Below are 23,967 nucleotides of genomic sequence, written 5' to 3'. Positions count from 1 at the left end.
CTTCTGCCCTCCCTCTGCCTGGAAGTCCCCAAGCCCTTGCTGACCAGTCCATGGGCTCTGCAGAGTTCACTCTCTTATCACTTATGGTCTGTGCTCATGAGGAACTATAGGTACCCCTTTGCTGGCCTTCTGTTAGTTTCCAGTAGAAGGCAGAGGGTCCAGGGCTGGGGAGGGCAAGACTCTCTGAGCCACTCTCTGTAGCACATATTTCAGTTAATTTAAGGAAGACCTTATAAAGGGTGTGAGATGATTTTTCTATAAATTTGAATTATAAACAAGAAAAATGGTTCTTCTCCTCCTTCTTCTTTTTTTCTTTTTTCTTTCTTTCTTTTTTTTTTTTTGGATGATACTGAGAGTTGAACCAAGGTGTACTTTAGCATTGAATTATATCCCCAGCCCTTTCTTTCTTTATTTTTACATGTAGGTGTAACTCCCCAGCCCTCTCCCTCCCCCTCCCTTTTTATTTTTTGAGACAGAGTCTTGCTAAGTTGCCCAAGCTTGCAATTCTCCTGCCTCTGCCTCCTGAGTCTCTGGGATTACAGGTATACACAGCCAGGTCCAGTAAGAAAGATAAGTTCTTATTCATCTAAGTTGGCTTTTCTACTAGGCCGCTCTCTACCATCATTTTGGAAGTTAGTTCTGATTCCCAGGGATGCCCACAGGATCCCACCCATGCAACTGTGATTCTGAAACCTTTTATAAAAGCCTTCTGGGTAATATAAATGCACAGCAATAAGGGTCTCATTGTTCTGGGTGGCCTTTCAGATTCCAAGAGTTCTTTTTGGGGTGGAGCAAGAGCTGGGGATGCTCCAGGGACCTTGGAACTGTGAATTATTCATCCCCTAATAATGAGACCTTACCAAGAAAGAAGTCTTCTACAAATTTTGATTCTTATTTAATGCTAAGACTAAAGGTCCAAAACTCCAGGATGACAAACTGAAGAGACTTTAGCAACTGCTGAATTCATTCCATTTGATCCATGAGGAACTGAGGCCAGAGTGGTGACCAACCTTGCATAAAGTATTAGAAACTAGATAGAAACAGGGCCATATCCTCTCTATAGCAAGGGTTGGTTCTGGAACGTTTAATGCCATGGGGCGCAGGACCAGATGCCTTCACAGGAAGAACTAGAATGTCACTCAGTGTATACTAGCCCTGGGCCTGGACTGGCCATATCCTGGTAGTTTGTGGAGTCCCTTACCAGACCTCCAACTTCTCCCCATTTCATGGTAGCCTTTAGGCTATCCTTTCTCTGGGGGTTTCTCCCTGGGTGGGCAGTTTAAATTAAGGAGCTGTCCAAGCTTTCAGGAAGAATTGGTGGACCCCTCTTTGGGGTTCAGGCTTCTGATCCCACCTATTGACCCCTCTACACCCCAACCCAGGCTTTACTCTTGCCCCAGCACAAGTCCCAAAGAGGAGCCAGGAAGCAGAGATGGAGCCCTGTGTCATGAGTCAATTTCTTTATTAATTTTGACATCTGTTCAGCTGGTGTAGGGAGAATGGTCTATACATCAGAGTGGGGGGGGGGCATACTCTCCCAGTAACAGAGCATGGGAGAGTCAAGAAATGATTTGTTTTTCATAACAATTAAAAAAATCAAGGTAATTTCAAAACTTCTAAAAAGCGTCTAATGTGCAGACTGCAGCATTCTCTAGGCATCATGTGGAGACCCCAAACTCCTCCCCTAAACAGCTCCTACTAGCAGCGGGAGCGTGCAGCCATGCCACCGAGGGCCTGGGGCCGGCGGGCCAAGCAGCCATGCCAGACGGAGCGGAAGGTGCCAAAGCAGAGCCTGGAGCCGCGGGGCCCACGCGGGGCGCTAAGAGGGGCTACTGGGTTCAGCTGCAGCGGCGACCTGGGAGAGGAAGGGACAGGATCGAGGCGGAGGAGGCAAGCCCTGCGCCTGTCTTCCTTGAGCCTTCACGGAATCGGTCCCTGGCCGCGCTGCCTGGCCTCTCCTGCCGCAGGCCGGGAGCCGGGGCGCCTCTGCTTCGCGGCGCGGCGCGGCGCGGCCCGGCGCTGCGGCGGGGCGGGGCGTTGGCGGCCACCGCTGCGCCCCGTGCCCGCGTCCGAGCAGCGTTGGGTCTCGCACCATGCAAGAGGGGGCTGCGAGCCTGCAGCTGCTCAGACGCAGCTCTCGGCGAGAACTGGGGCCAGGAGTTGGCACTTCCTCTCCCCTGCCCGCCCCACTGGGAGAGCAAAAGCAAACCCCGCCCCGGACGGACCGGAGTGCCTCGGCCCGTCCGGGACGCGGCCCTCGAGTCGACCGCACTTGGCCCGGGTAGGGCACCACCGGGCCAGACGGCGGAGGCCCGGTTGTCCCCGTTCCGCCCGAGACCTTTGCCGTCTGTCTCCAGAGCCTTGGGGTCTCTGACATTGAGGGCGCTTCTGTGCTACTTGGAAGGTTTAAATGTGTCCAGAGGACACCTTCGGAGAGAGGCAGGGGAGGAAGGTGACTGGACATCCGCCACAGTGGCTCTTTGAGAGAAGAGCCTATCAGAGTCTCTCTCCTGGCCCTAGAGGGCGCCCGCCCGGGCAAGGACGGGGCCGGATTGTGCTGATTCGGGCCTCCCTCTGCCGGAGGCTCTAGTATAACTTTAAGGCTCTTCCCTGATGGCACCGAGGCGAGGAACAGCCAGCTGTCGATTTCCTTCCTGCCCTGACCCAGAGCCTGGCTTTGAAGGGTCTCTTGGCCAGCCCGGGGTCTCTTGGTGGTCAGCAGCTCCATCCTCCTTCGGCTCTCCTCCCACTGGGCACGTGGTCAGGAGCCTTGCAAAGGGGAGGCATTGGGGCTGGCCAGCCTGGAACCTAGAGCCTGTACCCCCAGCCTGCGGGCTGCCTGGACTTCGAGCACCAAGTTGGCTCTGGGAGACCTTAGGGTGGCCTGACATCTAGAACTGGCAGATACATTCACTAGCCCTACTTCCTTCCTTCCTCTTTCACTGAAAGACAGCCTGTAGCTCCTTCTCCCGCAGCCTGGAGAAGTCCTCAGGAGCTGAGCTGTTAGTGCTTGGTACATACTGCTAAAGTGTTTCTATTGGTTTGCATAGTATTTATTGTTTTTCATATACACAAGGCTGATTACTGTACAGTTTACACTTTGAACACAGACTATGATAGAAGTGCTTGAAGATATAGAAAACCTCTTCTCTATTGGACATGCTGGTGCGACCCTGGGGCAGCCACTGGCCCTTCCCCAGCTGAGACCTTTAGGATGGGTCACTGGCTCCCTTTGAGCCCTATAGCTAAGCCTGGGGTCCTCGCCTCCAATTCTTAAGTCCCTAACACAAGGAACCCTGAATGCACTCTCAAGGTGATGATTTTCCATTGGAAGATGATTAATATTGAAACTGGCAGAGAGAGAGAGAGAGAGAGAGAGAGAGAGAGAGAGAGAGAGAGAGAGAACATAAAAAAAAATCCAGTTTATCCATAGGAGATTCTATACAGCTTCAGAGGTCACAGTAAAATCAGTGTGTAGACAGAGTGAAGAGGAGGGGTGTGTGTGTGTGTGTGTGTGTCCCCTGAATGTCATGGAGAGCATTCTGGAAGGAGCAATCCACTGGGGAGTAGAGGGGTTGTCATGAATGGAATGGAGGTGGTGTGTGCAGGTGGGGATGGTTAGCAGATGAGGCCATGGGCTGAAGATACTAAACTGATTTCATGCCTAGTTTTCTTATTTCTTCTCCCCCCCCCCTCTTTTTTTTCCTTTCCAAAAAGCCCACATGGATTTCTCACAGATGAGGTTGGGGGAAAAAAAATACCCTGTACGAAGTCAAAATCAAAACAATTTTTTTAAAAAACAAAAACAAAAACCATCCCCAGCCACAAAAGAGCCCTTTTTCACGTTTGCATCCATATGCTCTCTCTTGTACTTGTTTTCTGTCCCCTCTCGCTGCTTTTGCCCTGATTCCCGACAGAGATCCGTAGTCGACGGAGGCAGGATTGAAGACTGTAGGTCATGCGTCTACAGTCAGTCAGTCGTTCATGCGAATAGGAGACTAAAGGAAGTCCCTTACAGAGATCGTGCTGTGAGCCTAGAGGAACATGTGCAGCGCTTCTGTAGCCCTCCGGTCCAGCTCTCCTCCTGTGTGCATGGCAGAGTGTGTGGAGTTCAGGGGTTGGGTGTTGAGGTGTGATCCTGAGAGACACAAAGAAAGAAGGAGTCACTTAGAATTTAAAGGTGCAACTCCCAGCAACAACTCCAAACACAGAGTTTTTTGCCGGCTACTCAGATAGGGTCTGATTCAGGGAAAGTAGACTCCCCAAGCAAGGCGATAAGCAGTGAGCTGTTGTGCTTAGGGACTTTGAACTTCCAGGAATACTGTCCACCCTTCCCCGGGGAAGGCAGTCTCTCCGCACCACCCAAGTTTCCACTGGTTTCTTGCACAGTGGGTGAGTTTCCTGGGAAATCTGCATGGGGCAGGGAGGGTGCTGTGCTGCGTGCTCCCGAAGGGGTGCCTTAAGGCTCCCATACCTGTGCAGCCACCTGGGGAGAAATCACTCAGTAGATCGACTCTCCTCTCTGCTGAAGTTCCGCCCCCCTCCCCTAGACCTGTCCTGCACAAAGCCTTCCTGAGAACTGCAGCTGCTCCTGGCTCTGGAAGCTCTTCCCTGCTCATAGCTACTTTTCATTTAAGAGTCTACAAAGTATAGTGATTAGGAGTAGGAACTCCTCAGCCAGATTGCCCAGTTACTTGGTGCCTGACCTTGGTTAAGTTACTTACCTGCTCTGTGACTCAATTTCTTCAGCTGTAAAATGAGGACAGTAATAGGACCTATCTTATTAGATCATTGTGATGTTTAAAAGAACTAATAAATAAATAAATAAATTCCTTAGGACTGAGCATTGCATGCATGTAAACTTGTTATTGGGTTCTCTGGAAATGCTACTGTTATTGTTGTTCTTTGTTTTTGTTTTTCTTTTTTTTTGGGGGGGGGGAGGGGTGGTACCAGAAATTGAACCCAGGGGCTCTGAACCACTGAGCCACATCCCCAGCCTCCCCCAACCTTTTAAAATATTTTTTTAGTTGTCGTTGGACCTTTATTTTACTTATTTATATGTGGTGCTGAGAATTGAACCCAGTGCCTCTCGCATGCTAGGCAAGCGCTTTACCTAGCCCTTTTTAATTTTTATTTTGAGATTAGGTCTCACTAAATTTCATAGAGCCTCACTAAGTTGTTGAGGCTGACCTCAAACTTGTGATCCTCCTGTCTCAGCCTCTTGAGCCATTGGGATTACAAGCCACCATGCCCTGCTGTTGACTTTTCTTTTAAACATCTGTGTTATTTCCCTGGCTGGATTATAAACACTTCAGGGGCAGGAGCCTCTACCTAGAGTTTCCTATAGTAAGCATTCTTTGAACAAGAGACAAAGTGAAATCTGGAGCTCAGGAAAGACCCATTTATGGCTCAGGCCCTCGGCAGAGGAGAAAGTTAAAGCCTTGGAGATCACTGTGGTATAACTACCCATTTCATTTTTGGGTAAAGTGAGACTCAAGGGGAGCAGAGATAGGGCCAACTGGAGCAAGCAGCAGCACAGGGTGGGAGAGCACACGAGCTTCATCTCTGCAGCTGTTCCCCTGGGAAGGAATCACCCTTTCAAAACTTAGAAAACAGCTCCCTTCATTCTGTGTGGTTGTGCCAGCCTTGTTCCTTCTCTTATTTTCTCTCTGCACTGTAGCACCTGTCCCCACCCCTACCCATTGCTTGTGGCTCTTTTTTCTCTCCCTTATACCCTAACTCTAATGTCCCTGCAGTGGCTGGCTATGAGGGTAGACTCATACCTCCTGCATACCTCCACTTTACCTCCCCCACTCCTCCTATCCAGACTACTGACTAATTTTAAACTTATTAAACTATTCTACTGTCAGTGTTAATGCAAGTCTTGCAACCACATTGTCTGAATGTACAAGTATCCCCTAAAAAGAAAAACATCCAAAGGCAGTAGTCTCTTTCCTCCTTCAGCTTTGCAGAGAGCTCTACAAGGGAGAGTCAGGCCTGTACAAGAGGGGTGCCAAGAAACACCAGAACCCTGCTCACGTTCCTGTTAATGCAGAGGCTATAGAGTTGCTTCTACTCCACTCCTTCCAGCTGTCTGGCTCCACACAGTCCCTACAGCAGCACTGAAAACCCTAATACTTGGACCTAAATACAAAGAAAAACCCAACACCTGCTACTATCTGCCCCAAACAATCATGCCTTGACTAAACAGCAATTTTTCAGCTTCTACACACTGCCAGGAAACTCCCTCACCCTGCCAGGCCTCCAACGCAAAAGCCTTCCCAAGGTTGGGAGTGATGTGGGGGAATCAGAATGAGTGGCTTAGTCCATTAAGTTCTACCCTTTGAGGGAGGGGGTTCCACATTTTTAATTGAACTATAACCATAATTTGTCTCAGGTCACATTTTAGACACGAAGTTACAACAGTTTACTTCACTTCTAGGAAGTTTGGCAAAGAGAATTAAAAAAAGAGTCATAATAATTTAATATTCAATATAAATAAAAAATCACTTGAGCAACTTGAGGGACAGAATCCTGAGTTCTAGAATTATAATTCACCAATACTGGGTGGGGCAGGACTCACAGATATCTTTTTTTTTTTTGCTGCTGCTGGGCTTAGTACCCAGGGCCTGATACATGTCAGGCAAGTGTTCTACCACTGAGCTACACCCCCAACCCCAAAACATATGTTTTAACAAGATTCTTGGATGACTGCAATACAGGGAAGTGGATGGCACTTTGAGAAAGAGTATAGTAGAACTTGCCAATTTATAAAGCCCTTTCATAAACATGAACTCATCCATCACCATAGACATCCTGGGAGGAAAAATATCGGCATTATTGCTTCTTTATAGATAAAGAACCTGAGGCTTAGGAAGGTCAATTGACTTGCCCTGAGGCATATTACAAATAAAATCCGCCATTGATTGAGTGCCAGAGTATGTTCTTATTTACTCTTTACATAGCTTTCCCCCTTATTTGTAAACCTTTGTATGTTATTGTTGTTTCATTTTATTGTTTTTTTTTTTTTTTTTTTTTTTTGCAGGGTGTGTCTGGGGATCAAACCTAGGACCTTGTACATGATAAGCATATTCTACCACTCAACTGCATGTCCATCCTTGGAAATTTCCTCTTCTTCTTCTTCTTTTTTTTTTTTTTAAATTGAAGTGTAACTCATTTTCAGAAGGGACTATTTTCATCTTCTTTTGAGGAGTCTGAAACTCCAGGTAGTTAAATGACCTGTTTAAGGTAAACAGGAGGAGCCAGGCCTTGAATCTAGACTCCCAAACTCCAGTTTTCACTCTCTGAAACAAACAGAGCTGATTCACTATTCACTATTCACATGTTTGTAATCACTGAATTAGTGAATGCTGAACCATCGTTCTTAAAGGAAATACAAGCCTCTGGTCACATTTTCATTGACCAATAAACATATAACCCTATTTTATGTGGGATCTGTTCAAAGACACCTTATTAATATATATGGCTGATTCATTCACACTGACCTCACCATCAATAGCACTATAACTGGTTTCTTCACGAAGTTTCTTACTCTCCTTCTGGTACAGGAGATTCAACCCAGGATTGCTCTACCACTGAGCTATATCCTCATCCCTTTTTATTTTTTTATTTTGAGATAGGGTCTTGCTAAGTTGCCCAGGCAGGCCTTCACCTTGTGATCTTCCTGCCTCAGCTTCCCAGGTCACTGGGATTATAGGTATGTGCCACTGCACCGGCTCCTGAAGCTTCTCTAAAATGTATTATCTCTGGAAGGCACATCACAGCCTCTTTGCATTTACAAACACTAGAAAGCCTTTTAGCATTGCCCTGGAAGAATATTTTAAACAGGAAAGTCACCAAAAAACCCACAGAAATGCATCAAACATGGCACCAAATAGACCAATAAAAGGATGCTTGTTTGAACTGTGAGAGCTGAAATAAGGCAGAATTCTCCTTGCTCAGCCTCATCTGGGAATATGCATTGTCAGGCGTTTCAAACTTTTCTCCCTTCTGTGCCTTCCTGTGAATGACCACAGAAGAACAGTGAGAACTGGCTTTGGGTTACAAGTGAATTTTAGCAAGTAGGGGAATTTGAAAATGAACAAGGAGGATCTCCTGTACATCCTTGTGAGTGGGTGGTAGTAAATGTTAAGAATTAGAGCGTCTGCAGCCCTTTCACTATCTTCTCTGCAGCCTTTGCTCTCATTAGAAGGGTTCAGGATTTTATGTTGCCCCTTAGGCCCTTTGGGACACAGCCAGGAGCCTGCCTCCAAGCTCCCTCCCTTACCACTGTCACCCCTAATCCCAGGTATCCCCTTAGCCTTTTATTGGAAGAAGTCCCAGCACTGTCCTGGAGCCAGGCCCTACCATGTTCCTGACACCCATGCTCATGTAGTCTGATCCTTAATCACCTGTGATGGTGTTGGGTGTTGGTGAGTAGTGGGTTCAACCTCTTTGCAGATCATCTGTGGCAAATTAAACAATAAAAAATAATACTAGATTCCCTCCATCCCCCTAGCCCTCTTTCTGGGTTGCTTGTCTCCTGTTTAGGAACATTGGTAAAATCTGAGCCAAACAGAAGCTCAAATTTAAAGTCATTACTGCAGCTACTATAAGAAAAATAAGGCAGAAGAGTGTACTTTTCCCCTTCACTCTCCTTTTAAAAAATTTGTGCACCTTTGGATTAGTTCCAAGTCTGAATCTCAGCTAACCTCAGCCTTCGAAGCCAGGAGTAGGTGGGACCCCCGGCAATGCTGGGGTTAATGCTGTGACCTCCTTAAGCTGCTGAGGAGTCAGGTCTAATTTTATCCTCTCACTGGATCCGCCAGTCCTCTTTTTTGCCCAAGTGCTGAGATATGTCAGGAAGCCCCAAGTCAGCATTTCTGGTGGCTCAGGACACAGCGGGCCCCGCTTTTTGCAGAATGCAGAAAGCCAGCACCTGCTTGCTACTTGGCCCCAGAGCCAGGCCTTGGGGATTTGGATGGCAACAACCCAGTTAGTGCTGTGCTGGGGCCTCAATGCTTCCTCGCTCCCGGCCGACTCCCACCCCGATGCATCCTGTACTGAGCTGCCCCGAGCTGGGCACAATGAAGGGCCTCGGGGCAGCTCAGTACAGGATCCCTCAGGGAGGGCAGATCATCAGAGCTGGCCGCTGAAGCCCCCGGCACTGCACAGGCCCGCTGGAGACCCTCCCTGCACAGCACAGCACACACCCCTCCTTAGCGCCATTGCCCCATGCTCACCCTCACCATGCACCGGCACCCAGCTCCCAACCCCATGACCCTCCTGACTTTCCAGGGAGAACACCATCCACCCCTTGGGTCTGTTAACTTCAGCCCCTTCCTAGAAAGCAAGGGAGCAGCCTGGTTCACGAAACATCAAGGAGAACTGAAGCCCGGGTCCTGACAGAACTTCAGTTAGGTTCCAGGTTCTGGAGAGCTCTTTTTGGGAAAGTGTGTTGAAATATCACCGCCCAGAGTGTTTTTCCTGCACTCTCCACTGTCCTTGCCACCAACCCCTGGAACCCATTGCTTGGTTTCTAAGATAGTGTGACTACCTTAGATGGACAGAGTGCTTTTCACTCATGAAAGAGTCCTTTTGAAACTGTATAGGGGTTAGGGGTGTAGCTCAGTGGTAGAGTGCTTGCCTACCATGCAGGAGGCCCTGGGTTTGATTTCCAGCACCACCAAAACCAAAACCAAATTCTAAAAACCGCATTTGTACACTTCCTGAGAGATAGGTGCCTCTGTTTCCTTGAAGAGGAAACTGAGACTCAGAGACATAGTCACTAGGTTGGGCCTCAAGAGAGGCTGGGTAGAGTGAGCACCCTAGGAGAAAGGGATGCAGGCAAAAAATGAGCAGCAACTCCACTGAGGGCCAGGCCATGCAGAAAGGATGAGAAGGCTTCTGTTACCTCCCAAGAGGCTACTCCGAGGAGAGACTGGAGATCACTGTTTGCCCCTTTTCAGGCTGGCCCGCTTCACTATCTGAGCCCCCTTTCTGCCCTCTATAAGGTCCGGGTGCAGGCCACTCCCTCTCAGCTCCACCTGGAGACAGCAGCAGAGACAGAAAGCAAGACAGATCACACAGACAGATGAGAAAGGAAAACAAAAGCTAAGGAAGGAAAAGGGACAGTATGGAGCTGGTGGAACACCATTCATCAGGAAGAAGGTGACTGGAGGAACAGACGGTGCAGACTAGGCTGTGGCCGAGAGGCAGGCATCAGAGGAATTCCCTCCAAAGAGTGAGGGAGCCCCAAAAGCCCCCTCAGTACCTTGGCATGTTTTATAAAGTACTCAATATCGGCTTCCAGCTCACTAGGGTCCTCCAGGGGCCCCTCAACAATCACCTCCTGGTGCTCCTGGGTGTCATCAGCACCAGATGAGTCTATCTGCCGGACAACTTTGCGAACGATCTGGAAAAAAGAGGGAAGGGGGAAAGGGCTGGTCAAACCATGAAGACAAAGTGTGAGGAAAGACTCAGGAGAGAGATCTGAGGAATAAGGGGCCCTACCCAGAGGGGACAAGAAAAGGGAGCGGCCTCTTGCTGCCATTACTTTATGGAAAAACCCACCCTGGACAATGTCAGAAAAGCTAGAATTTATGGAGGGCTCTTGGCAGGTTTTGTTTTATGATCAAATTCTGACCACATGTAAAGTCTGTCTCAAGCCTACTGTGCTTCATTCTGCCTTTTGGCATCTGTAGAAGCCAAAAGCTGCCCATCCTCCTGTCAGTGCCCAAGGGCGGAGAACATTTTCTTTTTATCTACAATAATTCCATTCCACCCACCCAGTCCCTATTTGTTCATCCATCCAAACATTCAAATACCATTTACTCTGCATCTACTATGCGATCAGAGCAGGAGATGAAAACATAAAAGAACATGGACCCCGCCCAAAGGAAGGAGGAAAGACGGGGCAAGAGGTCTTGCTCCACCATAGTGCAAGCAGCGATCCTGAGACGCACATGCAAAATCCTCCCTGTTTTCTCTCCCTGGTTTCCCCTAGCTAGCATGGGGCCTGACACCCGACAGGCAAAACCACATCTAGTGAGTTAATATATGCTACCTACTCAGTGAATCTCCAGGTCCTTCTTATTAGAGGGAATGCCTGGTAGGCTGGGGATAGCACACTGCTCTATTTTAGAGGTTAAACATCAGGGACTAGGTTTGGACACAGAGGCTGTGAGAAAAGCCACATCCAAACTGCTGGAGACCAAGAACACACACCTAAACCGCTCCTCCTGAGCGCTGGGGTGGCCCATAGCCATGCCTACCCTGTTGGTGTGGCCCGAGTTATGCTCTTCTGCCATTTAGCTTCTAGCCCCAACCAGCCTCTCCCCAACTCAGAGTATTCTCTGCACCCACCTTCTTGGTGACAATGTTGCCCTGCTCATCTGTGAATTGTTCCTCTGTCACCTGCTCCCCTGGAATATTCTGAAGCTCATTTCCCTGGAATAAGAGAAAGGGAAAATATATAAGATTGATAAATGGAGGTTGAGGACATAAAAGAGCCGTGGCAGCAACAACACATCCAATAAATCCCCACCCTGGCAGGAAACTCCAGCTCAGCAAGTAGCCGCAGCCAAACCGAGGACTCCCAGCACAGGGGCGGCGCCCCCGTGGGGCCACAAGGCCTGAAAATAGGATGGGCCCAGAGCTTGCAAGAGGTTGGTGTGCTTGATCTTTACAACAGCCCAGGAAGCCAGCAAAATAGGGATGATTACGCAAGTTGGATGGAGGAAACCCTGAGGGAAGAAGTGGGTAAGGCACCGTTTTATAATTTTTCCAGCACTCCACAGTCCAGTAGCCCTGCCACAGATCGTTAGCTACCCTGAGAGTGACTAGCCCGCAATTCCAAAGCTGGTTGGCAACAAGAACTGGATGAGAGAGAAAAGGCCCGAATCCCAGAGCTTTCTGGGCTGTCACCCCATGCTGGGTGCTGGGGAGAAGCCACACACAACTCTGGCTCCCAGTGTAGAATCCGATCCCCGGAGGCCTTCCTGGTCCTTCTCTTCCAACACATTTCCTGGTGCTTTCCCCCAGCTCCACACCATGCACAGCACAACAGTGTCCCCTCAGCCCTGGCCTCTGGTGCTCCCCTCAAGCTCCCATCCTGCCGCCTGCCTGGCCATTACCTGCAGGAGGACCCGCCGCCGGACCACCCTGGTAGAGATGGTCTCCTCGTCGTCACTCAGGCCCTCGCTCTCCCCCAGCTCCTTGTCCAGCTCCTGGTGGATGTGCTTCAGCACAAAGCACAGGGAGCCCTTGACAATGTGCATCACATTCTGACAGCTGACCAGGAAAAAGCCCAGGAGCACTAGGGTGACCAGGAGTTGGGTGATGAAAGTCCACATCCTCACCTCCTCTCACCAGCCTGGCCCTCCAGGGACCAGGGAAACCGGGGCCCGGCTGCTGCAAGGATCCAGTCTCTCATTCTCCTCTTGGACTCACGAGTCCCCCAGAGACCCCTTCCATCCTCTCTCTCTCTCTCTCTCTCTCTCTCTCTCTCTCTCTCTCTCTCTCTCTCTCTCTTGTTTTCTCTTTGTCTCTTTCTATCTCTCCAAGCAGGAGACAGAATGGGCCTTCTCCCGATATACCAGCCGGCCTGAGTGCCCCTCCTGTGAGTAGCCCCGGGATCTGCCCTAACTCCACGGTGACATCAGGCTTCTATAATTTTAGCTTCCCAAACCAGCTGCTGGAGCTGTCCAACTGGGCTAGAAGGAATCCGGCAGGTGCTGTGTCCTGGACACAGAAAGCACATGTCAAAGTCACTGAAGACCTGGAAGGGGGGCCTGCCCACTAGCCTTTCCGGCCTGCCTGTCCCTATGGAAACCAGAGGGAGTTCTGCCCTAGGAAAATTTCTCATTCAAGGATTCTATAAAATAAAATGTTCCAAGAATGTGGTTGCTCCTGTTTCTCCCTGGACTGCTACTGCAGTCATCAGAATGTCTGCCTGTGCTGGAGGCCGAGACCAGCTAATACCCTGGATAGTGAGGAAGGAGTTTATTTTAAAAATAGCCTCAAGGGGGAGTGATTTACTCAGGCCCAGCCAAATGAGCAGGGCAGCAGTCCAGTACAGGTGGTAGGGCCACCTGAAAGCCGATCTGTAATTCCTATGAGCCCCACAAGCCCTCAGTCCCCTCCTTTACAGGGCATGACAACCCTGAACTCCAGCATGGAACTGGTGTGTCTATTTAAGGCCTGTCCTTAAAGGCTCTTCCCGTGCTAGGACACTGACGCCCACTGAGCAGGAACCACGCGTATTACACTTGCGTGCACAGAGCTGATTCACAAATGAAGCCGCAGCAGCTGGGGCTGGAAGGAATTTCACTTTCTGGGTCAGGTTGTTCCCCTTTTAAGTAGCAGCCTGTTGGCAGAAAAAATAAAGACCCGGGACACCCTGCACTCACTTACTGTGGGGTCTTGGGAAATCTTCTCAGTGCCTAATTTTCCTTATTCATAAGCTGGAAATTAATGTGCTTTTCTTACCCCTTCTTAAAATTGCTGTGAGGACCACAGAGTTTATGAAGACTGTCACTCTGGATAATAGTGGCATAGATGTACCCCACTGTGCACTACTTTGCAGGCATTGTTCTGTGTGTTTCACACATTAACTCAGTTAAACCTTACCAATGGCCTATAGGTATGTGCTATAATTTCCCCGTTTTTATAAAAGAAACAGGCAAAGAGAATTTAAGTAACTTGCCTAAGTGAAAAAGTAAGTAAATGACGGAGTCAGATTTCAAACTCCTATCACCCCCAATATGACACCTCATTTCAACAAGATAATGTCGGGAAAAAACAAAAGCCCTTACTTAGCACATGCAAAGGAGTTGGTCATGGCACAACATGTAGTTTTAACAAGGCTAAGACAAATCCAGGAGCTGGGTTTTTTTTTTGGGGGGGGGGTCGGGGAATGTGGTAGAGACCTTGCCTGGGACGTGGGAGACTCTGGGTTCCATCCCTAACACCACATGCCAAAAAAGAGTCCAATTTCAGATATTTCCACTCAGATCCCAGAAGAATCAGCCAGGTTATATTCATTGCAGGCCCAACTCCCAAGCCCTATGTGACATGGCATCTCTCTCTCTCTCTCTCTCTCTCTCTCTCTCTCTCTCTCTTTCTAGAAATTCAATGGTAATACTAGTAAATGGGGGGAGCTTTAAAAATCATTATCTTCAATGGGCCTCATTATCCTCTCTTGGGGTCTTGTCAGCTGATTACTGACACCTGATTACTGACTGGTCCACACATCCAGTCACTCTGAGGCTAGGGAGATGATAGGGTTCTCCATTTTCAGGTTGGGCATGGTGGCCCTGATCACTCCTTCTGGTCATAAGAATGTGAAACTAGGAACCAAGTGATTGGGAGTCTCTTGTCCCTGATGTTGGTTCACTGGGTGACCCTGGACAAAGCCCTGGGCCTCCAAGGTCTTTAATTTCTTTCTCTGTAATCCAGGGACTTGGGTGGACAACCTAGAAGCATTCTCTCTGTGATTCCTTGGGGCTGTCCTGCTTTCTCCTCTGCTCCCCAATTTTCCTCTCACTAAGGGATAACTGCAGAGGGGCAGTGGAAAAGAACACCCCGACATCTTTCTCTTTTCCTGGGGATCCAGAACAGACCCAATCAGGATCACCTGTGCTCTGGGAGGAGCAGGGGTAGATGGCAAGGAACAGCCTGATGGAAAAGAATGCACTGGGGTGGATTGAGGTTAAAAAAGAACACAGCTGTCTGTCCTGCCCAAGTGCACATACTTGGCAGACAAGCTTTCTAAATAAAACCCTATTTAATTCCTAGCAGTTCTTTATAGCCAGCCGCTCACAATCATTGCAGAGTCAACCTAGTCCTGGAGTCCTCAAAGGTTTTCTGCCAAGGCTAAGGTTCAGGGAGTAAAAAGGGGGAGAGAAAGATAGAAATAGGAAGGACAGGCTGAGAAAACGGTTCCTGGATTAGGAAGTGGTGCTGGGTGAAAAGAGAAAGTGACCAAGATGCTCAGCACATAGCAGCTATATCCATATTAAAAATGCATACATACAGAACGGCAATGCAGTTTTATAAGGATATATAAATCAAAAAGACACATATTAGTAAGATGTCTCAGATTTGCTTCAAAATAATGTGTGGGGGGAGAGGATTGCGGTTCAGGTAAAATAAGACTGGCCATGAGTGAGTAACCATGGAAGGTGGGAAGAGGGAGGGAGGATTGGAGAAAAGAAAGGGAGAAAAATGCAGGGAAAATCCAAAGAGAGGATGAGAAGCACAAGAAAGGAAGGGAAGGAAGGAGGGAAGGAAGGAGGGAGGGAGACACACAAGAAAGCAGGAGGAGCAGAGAAGTGAACCATCTCTACCTGACCACCTCCCAACCCATAAGCCACCCCAAAAAGACACAGGATTCCAGAGCTGGATGAGCTCTGTGATATTCCAATCAAGTCCTCATTTACCCAAGAGGACATGGAGGTGCTGAGAAGAGAATGGCTTGTGCATGGTCATACAGACCAGTCAGCCTAATGCCCAGTTCTCCCGTTTGGCTCTAAGCCCTTTCTAAAACACAATGGGCAACAAAAGCAGAGTAGAGTATAGGAAGGGGGCCAAGGGGAAGGAGGAAGGGAAAGAAAGAGGAGACACTGAGGGAAAAAATAGACCAAATTCTGTTACGTGCACGTGCAAGTTCATATCAACCAATTCCCCTGTTATGTATCATTATATACCAATTAAAACAACTTAGCATGACCAACGAAGAAAACTAACAAAACCCAAGGTATTGGGGTCACTAAAGGCTTAGCTCAAGCCCTCCTGGGCAAGTGAGGCCTTGGGCAAGCTGCCCAAACATTCCGATCATCATTGGCCAAAGGGGAATGAGCACCAGGCTGCCATGTTGTTGAGATGGATGACAACTACTCTGTGAGGCCACCCTTCCTCCAGTAGAGGTCAAGGAGGCAGAGAGGTGGACTGCGACCTTGAGTCCTTACTCTTAGAGAACGCAAGGTCTCCACTGCAATTTTTAAAGAAAGGACACAGCTTGCTGTTGAGAGCCACAGCCAAGTCGGGGTTGCCTCAGGGCTTCTTTTCTGATGCTGGAAAAGAGCAAGGGGAGAAGGCTCCCTGTGGGCCTCACCTGCATCACCTGGGAGAAGATGCTCCCGGCCGCCTGCGACCACTCCGTGTGGCCCTGTTGGCTCTGTTCCCTGTCTGCCTGGGAGCTCCCTGCCTCTGGCTGTTCCATCCACATGTGTTCATACTCCTGAGACCCGCTGGGCTCCAGCCCTCCGACAGTGGTGATGGTTCTCTGGAATGAGTGTGGGCCTTGCGTGACTTCCTCTTGCCAGGAGCTTTGGGCAGCATCTTGCAGGTATGTGACTATGGAACCTTCTTTTTCCCAGTCCTGTGGTCTGGGGTCCAGGCCAGATGATTGATGTTCAGGGAGAAAGAAAGGACAACGGTCATCTTTCGGTCTGTGCTCTCCCAGATGATCCCCATCCCCATCTAAGGCTCATCCAGGGCACAGCCTATACTGTCTTCTACCTCTATGGAGAGCATGAGCAAGTCACTGAGCTGACCACTCTGGGGAGGAGGCACATGTGGCCTATTCCTGCCATCAGGTACAGAGGGCAACGGACACCAGAACAATGGTCCCTCCTTTTAAGTTAAGTGCTCTCTTCTCTGGGCTCCTGAGGCACCTTGCTCGATGATGGTTCAGTTCCTGGGGTCTCCACAGCCATCATCTTGCATCCCCAGACTGTCTCCCACCCCACCCTCTAAGTCACTGGATAGTCCTTATCTGAAGGGTGATCACTCTCTCCCCTTCAAACATATCTTATGGCTTCCAGAATATCACATTTGCCTGGTCTCCCCCTCCCTCTAGTGCCACTCCTTCTTACTGGCCTTTGCTGGGTCCCCCTAACTTCCAGGACTTCTGAGTACTGGAGAGCATGGGGTTCCATTTGCAGATCTCACGGCTAGCTCCCTCTTTAAGGGAGCTTCTCCCGCTCATGGTGGGAAACCCTGTCCAGATGCTCATCATGCTCAGCCTGGAACCCTTTCTTGAACTTCAGATGTGTATTTCCTTCCCCACATCTCTACTCTGGCTCTCCAACAGGATCTCAAGGACAGCAGGATGGGATCCGCAATGAGGATCCAGCTCCACGCCCGTTCCACCCAGTTGTCCTCACTACAGTCCTGAGGTTATGAAGGACGAAGTCACCTTCATCCTTGCAGTTGCCAGTTGGAGGGAATCTGCCCTCCTTGTCTCCTTTCTCCCACACTCCACATCATATTAATCAGTGAGTCTTTGGAGTTCAACTCTCAAAATATAACCTAAACTCAACCATTTCTCACCACACCCTGATGCCTCTTGGTCCACGTCACCATCAACTCCTGCCTCCTAACTCTCCTCCCTGCCCTCACCCTGGTCGCATCAAGCTCTTCAAGGCAATAGCCAGGGCATGCTACTCCTTCTGCTCAACGCCCTTCAGGGGCTCCCCATCCTACCCTGGAAAGGCCATTTTTCTTAGGACCTCAAGGCCCCACATGTTTGGCCTCATCACCCTGTTCACTCGGCCCCGAGGCTCTATGACCTTCTCAGTGTCCCCTGCATCTTACCAGGCATGCTCCAGGTCACAGCATGAGCATTAGCTAGGCCTTCTTATGGGCCTAAGACACACTCCCTTATTTCCTCTAAGTCTTAACTAAATGTCCCTCCCAAGGGGTTCCCTGGCCACTCTATCTATAATTTCAACCCTCTGCCTCTCCATACAGATACCTATCTCCTAATTCCCTTCTCTTATTTTTCCTTTAGCACTTTCAGTATCCAACATTTCTATTTTCATTAAAGTCACCTTGATATCCAAGAAATCCATGAATGTTCAATGTTAGATAAAATGGCATAGTATTCAAATAGAACTTACACATAATCCCTTTGCACATTTTAAATCATCTCAAGAATGCGTATACTACCTAATACAATGTAGATGTTATGTAAATAGTTGCTATGCTATATTGTTTAGGGAATGATTATAAGAAAAAAGTCTGCACATGTTCAGTACAGATGCATTTTTCCCTAATGTATTTGATCCATGATTGATTAAAACTATGGACTTGGAACCCATGAATATGAAGGCCAGTGGTACTTCTAATTTTATTTCCTTTTATCTTGTTTCTTGTCAATTTCCCCACTAGAACATAAGCTTCTTGCACAGACTTTTGTCTGATTTGTTCAATGCCATCTCATTAGAACTTAGCCACTTTTTACAGGTGCCTGGTACACAGTAGGTGCTCTATAAACATTGTTAGTTTGAGTGAATGAAATTCACGTGTTGAAGTGGATGGATGACCAAGGTCACAGAACCTGGCAGTGATATAACAAGGCCTAGAATCCAGGTCTTCTGACTCCCTGTTCAGTACTCCTGCTGTTACAACAGGAAGTGGCCAGCACACAGGAAGCGTTCCATAAATGTGTGTGGACAGAATGGCTATCCAAAATGCCAGCATTTTACTCTGAACACTTGGGCTCAGTCTATCCAATTCTCCACTCTCATGGAAGAATCAGTTTAGGAGACAAAATGAATTCTTTGCTGTCTCATCTTTTAAATGGCTTTCTTTTCCCTCCCACTTGGGATGTGGTCAAGCCTACCTGAGTCTCTGAGGGGCCACAGAACAAGGTGGTGGGAAAAGGAAGTGAGAACAGTTTCCCCGTGGTCTGGCTATTCCTGAGCTCACGGGGTGGCCACAGCCTTCTTCTGGAAGCACAGGAACCATCTCCTTGCTTTAGGGAAAACTTATGGAGCAAAGCAACATGGAGGAAAGGGCCTTCATCCTTCTCTTCCTGTTCCAGTCCAGGGAGGCCAAAGCGATACCCAGATCATGCCTGCCTCTTCTCTCTCTGCCACCGCAAGGAACTCTCTCACCTCTGAGCCCTTTTCTGTACTCAGCGAAGTGGGGAGGTTCCACTGCTAGAACAGCGAGAGTTCAAAGGTACACAGGCTCCCAGTGTCCGGAGGGCACGAGTTCTGTTGCCTGAACTACTGGAGCTGCTTCCTTGCCCCTGGCACAGTGTCCTGCCTTCCCAGCACAGGATGCTTGGCAAGGAGAACCACCATTTCAGAGCCGTTGAAAGCTCTGTCCTGTCTAGATAAACCCATCAGTCTCTTTCTTTCAGAGGGGATAAGTAGAAAGGCCACCATTATCAGTGGAATCACATGCAGGCTGTGTGACTGCACACAAATAACTTCCCTGGGCCCCAGGGCTTCGAGGTGTCTAAATATGGCCTTCAACAGCAAACCCGCAGTGGTGAGAGGCATCCAGAGCACTGAGCTCCAGCAGCGCCCTGCAGTCATGGGTCTTCCCAAGTCTTAGGATCCACCTCCCACTCTCCCTTGTCCTGACACCTTTCAGGGTCTCTCCTTCTGGCCACACCCAGGGAGTGTCTTGGCAAGGAAGTGGCCTTTGCAGATCACAGCTCGATTCTCATGGACAGTGGCTTTGGGAAGCAAGCTGGTGCCCTACTAAATGCTCCAGGGCATTTGAACATAGGGTCCAGGATAGTAGCAGCATTTAAGCATTCCCTCTGGGCTCACCGCCATGCACAACCTTACCCAGAAGCCCAGGAAGATGAAAGGGACCTCCGCCACCGCAGCGGCCCTTACCTGTCCTGGCTCCTCTCCAGCACCTGACTCACATGGGGCGAGTCTGTGATTCGGGCTTGCACCCTCTGCTGGCCTGAAACAAGAGACACTTCATTCTCTGAATCCTGCCCTGCACCTGTCGAGTCCTCCTGCCTCTTATAACCTGGCAGCTTCTCTTCTGACCTCTGACCTTCCTCCTGGTCAAGAATATCGATAAGGCCATTTGTGGCATCTGAATCCACTGTGTCGTCCTCCACAAGGTCCAGAGAGCCCAGCTCCGGGCCCCGCGGTTCCTCTGAGAGCGCCCCCTCCAACTTCCACTCGTGGCCGGTGGCATCAGAGTCCTCGGCCTTGCTGCACTCCAGAGAGGAGTCCTCAGCAGTGACCAGGGAGGGCGTGAGGCCTGCGGACCACACCTGCATGTCAGACATCTCCAACATGGTGTCATGCTCCGTGGCCGCCAAGGGGATGGCGTCTATGACGGCCACCTCGTTCCAGTACTGGTCTGCACGCAGCGGAGAGGGGAGCGCGTAGTGCAGGGAGGCAGGGGACAGCAGCTCGTCCTGCAGCGAGGAGTAACCTGGATGGGCAGACAGAGGGCGACATGCTCCAGAAGCGATTTTTGTCACACTCGCTTACGTGCAAATCCACACACACGCGCACACACAGGCACGGCCACGGAGATGCATGCGCGGGGCGGGGGGGCTTTCCAAGCTCCAAGTCCAATGCTCAGGCCTTGTGGCTGATGCTTGGGACACTGGCAAGAGAAACAAGGCTCTGAGCTGGGTAGGGGGCAGCCAGGGATTGAGGACAGAAGGCGTGGCAGGCTCCTTTGCTGGATGGCAAAGAAAAGATATTGGAATTCTTTCACATCTAATTCAGAGCACTAGATAAAGAAGGCTTTATCCAAAGGACTTGTGCTCCCATCTGTTTCTGATCAGATGAAAAGGCCACTTCTCCTTGGCTGGGCAGGAGTTAATGTTGTTCTTTGCTCAAAACTTCACGTTAGCACAGTCCTTAGGGTCCTGTTAGAAATGTACCTTAAAGGGAGGGTACAGCCCACCCAGGACCAGGGCCAGGAACCAGGCTGCCTTGGAGGGGTCTAATAGGGTACACTGAACATCCACAGACCTCAGTGCGGTGGTGAAATGGGAAACAGGCTTCTGGTTTGGCATGAAGTGACTTTTCCTCAAGATGCATATTGGTTCCAGAAACTCTGATCTACAGTGGCACAGGTGAGGGTTCTAAGGGTTCAAAAATGGGGGCAAGGTCAGAGGGCACCATGAGGCACCAGGTGTATCTGCCCCTAAGCTCCTCCTCCGCAGGCCCTGAGCTGCGCATCTAGTTCTGGGTCAGCAGTGACCTGGTGGGGCTAGAACCAGCTAGCTCAGGCCCCCAAGTGCATGTCTCTGTAGTCACTACAGCTACTTCCCACACCTGTTTCTCACGGCCTGGCCTGGACATGAGTCTTTGACAGCATTCTGGCTGGCTTTGATAATGGCTCCTGATGTTCAGAAGTGACTACAAAACACAGTAAGCAGCACATCTACATGTGCAGGGAATTTGTGTGTGTGTGGGGGGGATGTCAGTGCTCTTTTGGGGGGTCTAGAGTGCTCCTCTATCCAGGGGTCAAAAGGACCTTGATTTCCCTTCAGAGCAGCTGCCTGTCAATCTGGGAGTCGGAGAAGAGACTAGAAGACAAGACTCCATTTGTCTCAGCTCAACCAGAAAGCCAGGGAGCAGGCGTGTGCCCAGAACCACTCAAGATGCAGCAGAACTGAAGGAGGTCCCTGCAGTGGGGAGAGATAAGCCTTGCAGAGTGTCTAGGGACCTTCCTTGTTGTTCAAAGTGACACTCCAGCCAAGCTTCCAAATCTTCAATCTGCCAGCCACTCCTCCCAAACCCACAACCAACAATCTTCCAGTTTAGACCTCTGTTCTATCTATCCTAACCAAGCGGGCTCCTCTTGTTTGTTCCGCCTCTGCTCTGGGTCACAGTGCCTGCCCTCCCCTTGCCTCTACTCTGACAGTACTACCTTTATTCATCTGCCTGCTCAACCCAACCATTCACTGATGTCCAATTACATGCGAGGTGCTAAGCTAGAGGCTTGAGGATTACAAACACAAACTCACACACATTGACAGGTTTTCTTTAACATATTTTCCCAACATCTATAGTTCATCTTGGTTCTCCCATCTTTAAACCTATCCTGTGGCCCCTCACTGAGTTGGCCAAAGGAACTGTTAACCTATGAAGACAGGGATGATGTCTATCCTTTCCTCCCACTTGCCCAGAACAGGGTTGCGAAGCCACTGGTCCCATGATAATTGCAGAGTTCTCTGGATTTGTGAGGGAACCCTGCAGCCAGAACAGAAAGACCTCACTGCTGTTGAGTGAACCACCACTGCTAACATTTACCTGTGTGTCCAGTGTGACATGAGCCAGGCCATGTGCTTGACATGCTTTAATGCTCTTAAAATTCCCAGGAGAGTTTTCTTCCTGACTTATTTCTATGAATCTAGGTGGCTTCAAGTCCCAAAACTAAGGGAAAGGGGAGAGACCACAAGGGGTGGCTGGGGGTCAGTTGCACGGTGGCTCTGGCCAAACTGGGAGGAACAAAAACTTGGCAGTAGAGTAGGTGAAACAGGTAGGTCAAACCTTACCCTGTTATTAACTCCAGGTCACCATTTGTGAAACTGTGACCTGAGGAATTGGGAAACCAGGAGCAACAGCTTTCTGACACTTCGCAAACATGAGCAGAAAATTCTAGAGTTGTGTGATTGCTATTTTTCTTTTCTTTCTCACTAGCATTATTATTCTAATCCTATCATCTATTGTGCATTTCTTTAGTACAAACATATATAACATTATTTCTAATTATTACAACTCTACAAGGGAAGTAATAGTGTTTCTGCTTTATAGATGAGGAAACCAGAGGTTTTGCAACTTCCTTAAGATTACACAGCTAGTAAGTGCAATGCTTCTAGTAGATTTTGCCATTAATCTCTTTTCAACATAGCTTTACTGAGGTTATAGTTGAATGTAATAAATGCCTATGTTTGAAGTAGATACATTCTAACACGTGAATGTGTCCATGAAGCCATCACCACAGTGAACAAAGAGGATGTACCATCCCAGAAGTCTTCCCATGCATCTCTCTAATCTCACCCTCCCTGGCTCCACCCATTCATTCCCTGGCAATCGCCAATCTGTTTTCCATCACCATTTGTTAGTTTGCTTCTCCTAGGATTTTATATAAATGGAATAAGAACAGTTCATACTCTTTTTTTTTGGTCTGATTTCTTTCATTCGGTCTAATCATTTGGGTTTCATCCATGCAGTTGTATCAATAATTCATCCATATTTGTTGCTGAGCCATCGCCCATTGGACGGATATACCAGAATTTGTATATCCTGCTAATGGACACTTGGGTTGCTTCCAGTTTAGGATATTACAAATAAAGCTGATAGTCTGTATAAATATATGACTTTTTTTTCTTTTGGACAAATACCTCAGAGTAGAATGGCTGGATTATAAGGTATGTATATGTTTAAAGTTTTAAAGAAAGAACCAATGTGTTTTTCAAAGTAGTTGTGTCATTTTATATTCCCAACAGCAGTATAAGAAAATTCTGGTTTCTCCATGTTGTCATTAACACTTGGCATGGTCAGCCTTTTTATTTTAATCATTCTTATAGGCGTATAATGGCATTTCATTGTAGTTAGTTTTCTTTCTTCTTTCCTTCATCTCTCCCCTCTCTCCTTCCCTCCATTCTCCTCCTTCCTTCCTCTCTCCTCCCCTCCCCCTCTTCTTTCTTTCTTTTTGGGGTGCTGGGACATTTCTTGGTGGTGCTGGAGAATTTGTAGTGCTGGGGCAGCTAGGAAAGCATTCTACCACTGAGCTACCTCCCTGATCCTCCTTCTAGTTTTGTTTTCCCCAATGATTAATTATATTTTAGCATCTTCTCATGTGCTTCTTTGCCATCTGTATACATTCTGGGTTAAGTCTTCAAATCTTTTGTCCATTCTAAAACTTTAGTTGTTTTCTTATTAATGTGATTTTTTGGGGGGAGGGTGGGCATAGAGATTGAACACAGGAGCATACTACTGAACTACATCTCCAGCCCTTTTTATTTTTAAGACAGGGTCTTGATAAGCTGCTGATGGTCTTGCTAAGTTGCTAAGGCTGGTCTCAAACTGAAGGTCTTCCTGCTTCAGCCTGCTGAGGAGCTGGGATTACAGGTATATCCTAGCAGGCCTGGTTTATTATTGAGTTTTGAGAATTCTTTATGTGTTCTGGATACATGCTATTTAATTACTTGCCAATATTTTTTCCTAGTCTGTACCT

At 48.6% G+C, this 23,967-nt stretch overlaps 1 protein-coding gene and 1 non-coding gene across 12 annotated transcripts in view; one reads left to right on the top strand and one right to left on the bottom strand.

Annotated features, from left to right (window-relative positions):
- Positions 1-3,772: 3,772 nt before the first annotated feature.
- Positions 3,773-23,967, bottom strand: part of Ank1 (ankyrin 1) — a 202,792-nt gene continuing 182,597 nt past the window's right edge. For 4 of the 11 annotated variants that reach the window (XM_058578907.1, XM_058578909.1, XM_058578916.1 and 1 more), the window contains 5 exons: positions 19,641-20,199; positions 16,115-16,388; positions 11,365-11,448; positions 10,274-10,414; positions 3,773-4,138 (listed from right to left, as the gene is read on the bottom strand). In XM_058578907.1, coding sequence (XP_058434890.1) covers positions 4,112-4,138; positions 10,274-10,414; positions 11,365-11,448; positions 16,115-16,388; positions 19,641-20,199 — 1,085 coding nt within the window. In that variant the 3' untranslated portion in view covers positions 3,773-4,111. Of the gene's footprint in view, positions 4,139-9,913; positions 10,047-10,273; positions 10,415-11,364; positions 11,449-12,134; positions 12,354-16,114; positions 16,389-19,640; positions 20,200-23,967 lie in introns of those variants that run through there. The other 7 variants (XM_058578908.1, XM_058578910.1, XM_058578914.1 and 4 more) reach the window with 4 other exon arrangements.
- Trnag-acc (transfer RNA glycine (anticodon ACC)) lies at positions 9,618-9,688 on the top strand. The gene has a single exon. It is a non-coding gene; the product is annotated as a tRNA-Gly (tRNA).

This window comes from Marmota monax, unplaced genomic scaffold (genome assembly GCF_021218885.2).
Source record: "Marmota monax isolate L192 unplaced genomic scaffold, Marmota_monax_Labrador192_F-V1.1 WCK01_AAM20220418_F8-fsc00252, whole genome shotgun sequence".
NCBI lineage: Eukaryota > Metazoa > Chordata > Mammalia > Rodentia > Sciuridae > Marmota > Marmota monax.
The sequence above is the reverse complement of the archived record's forward strand: the minus strand, read 5'-3'. Positions and strand labels throughout refer to the sequence as shown.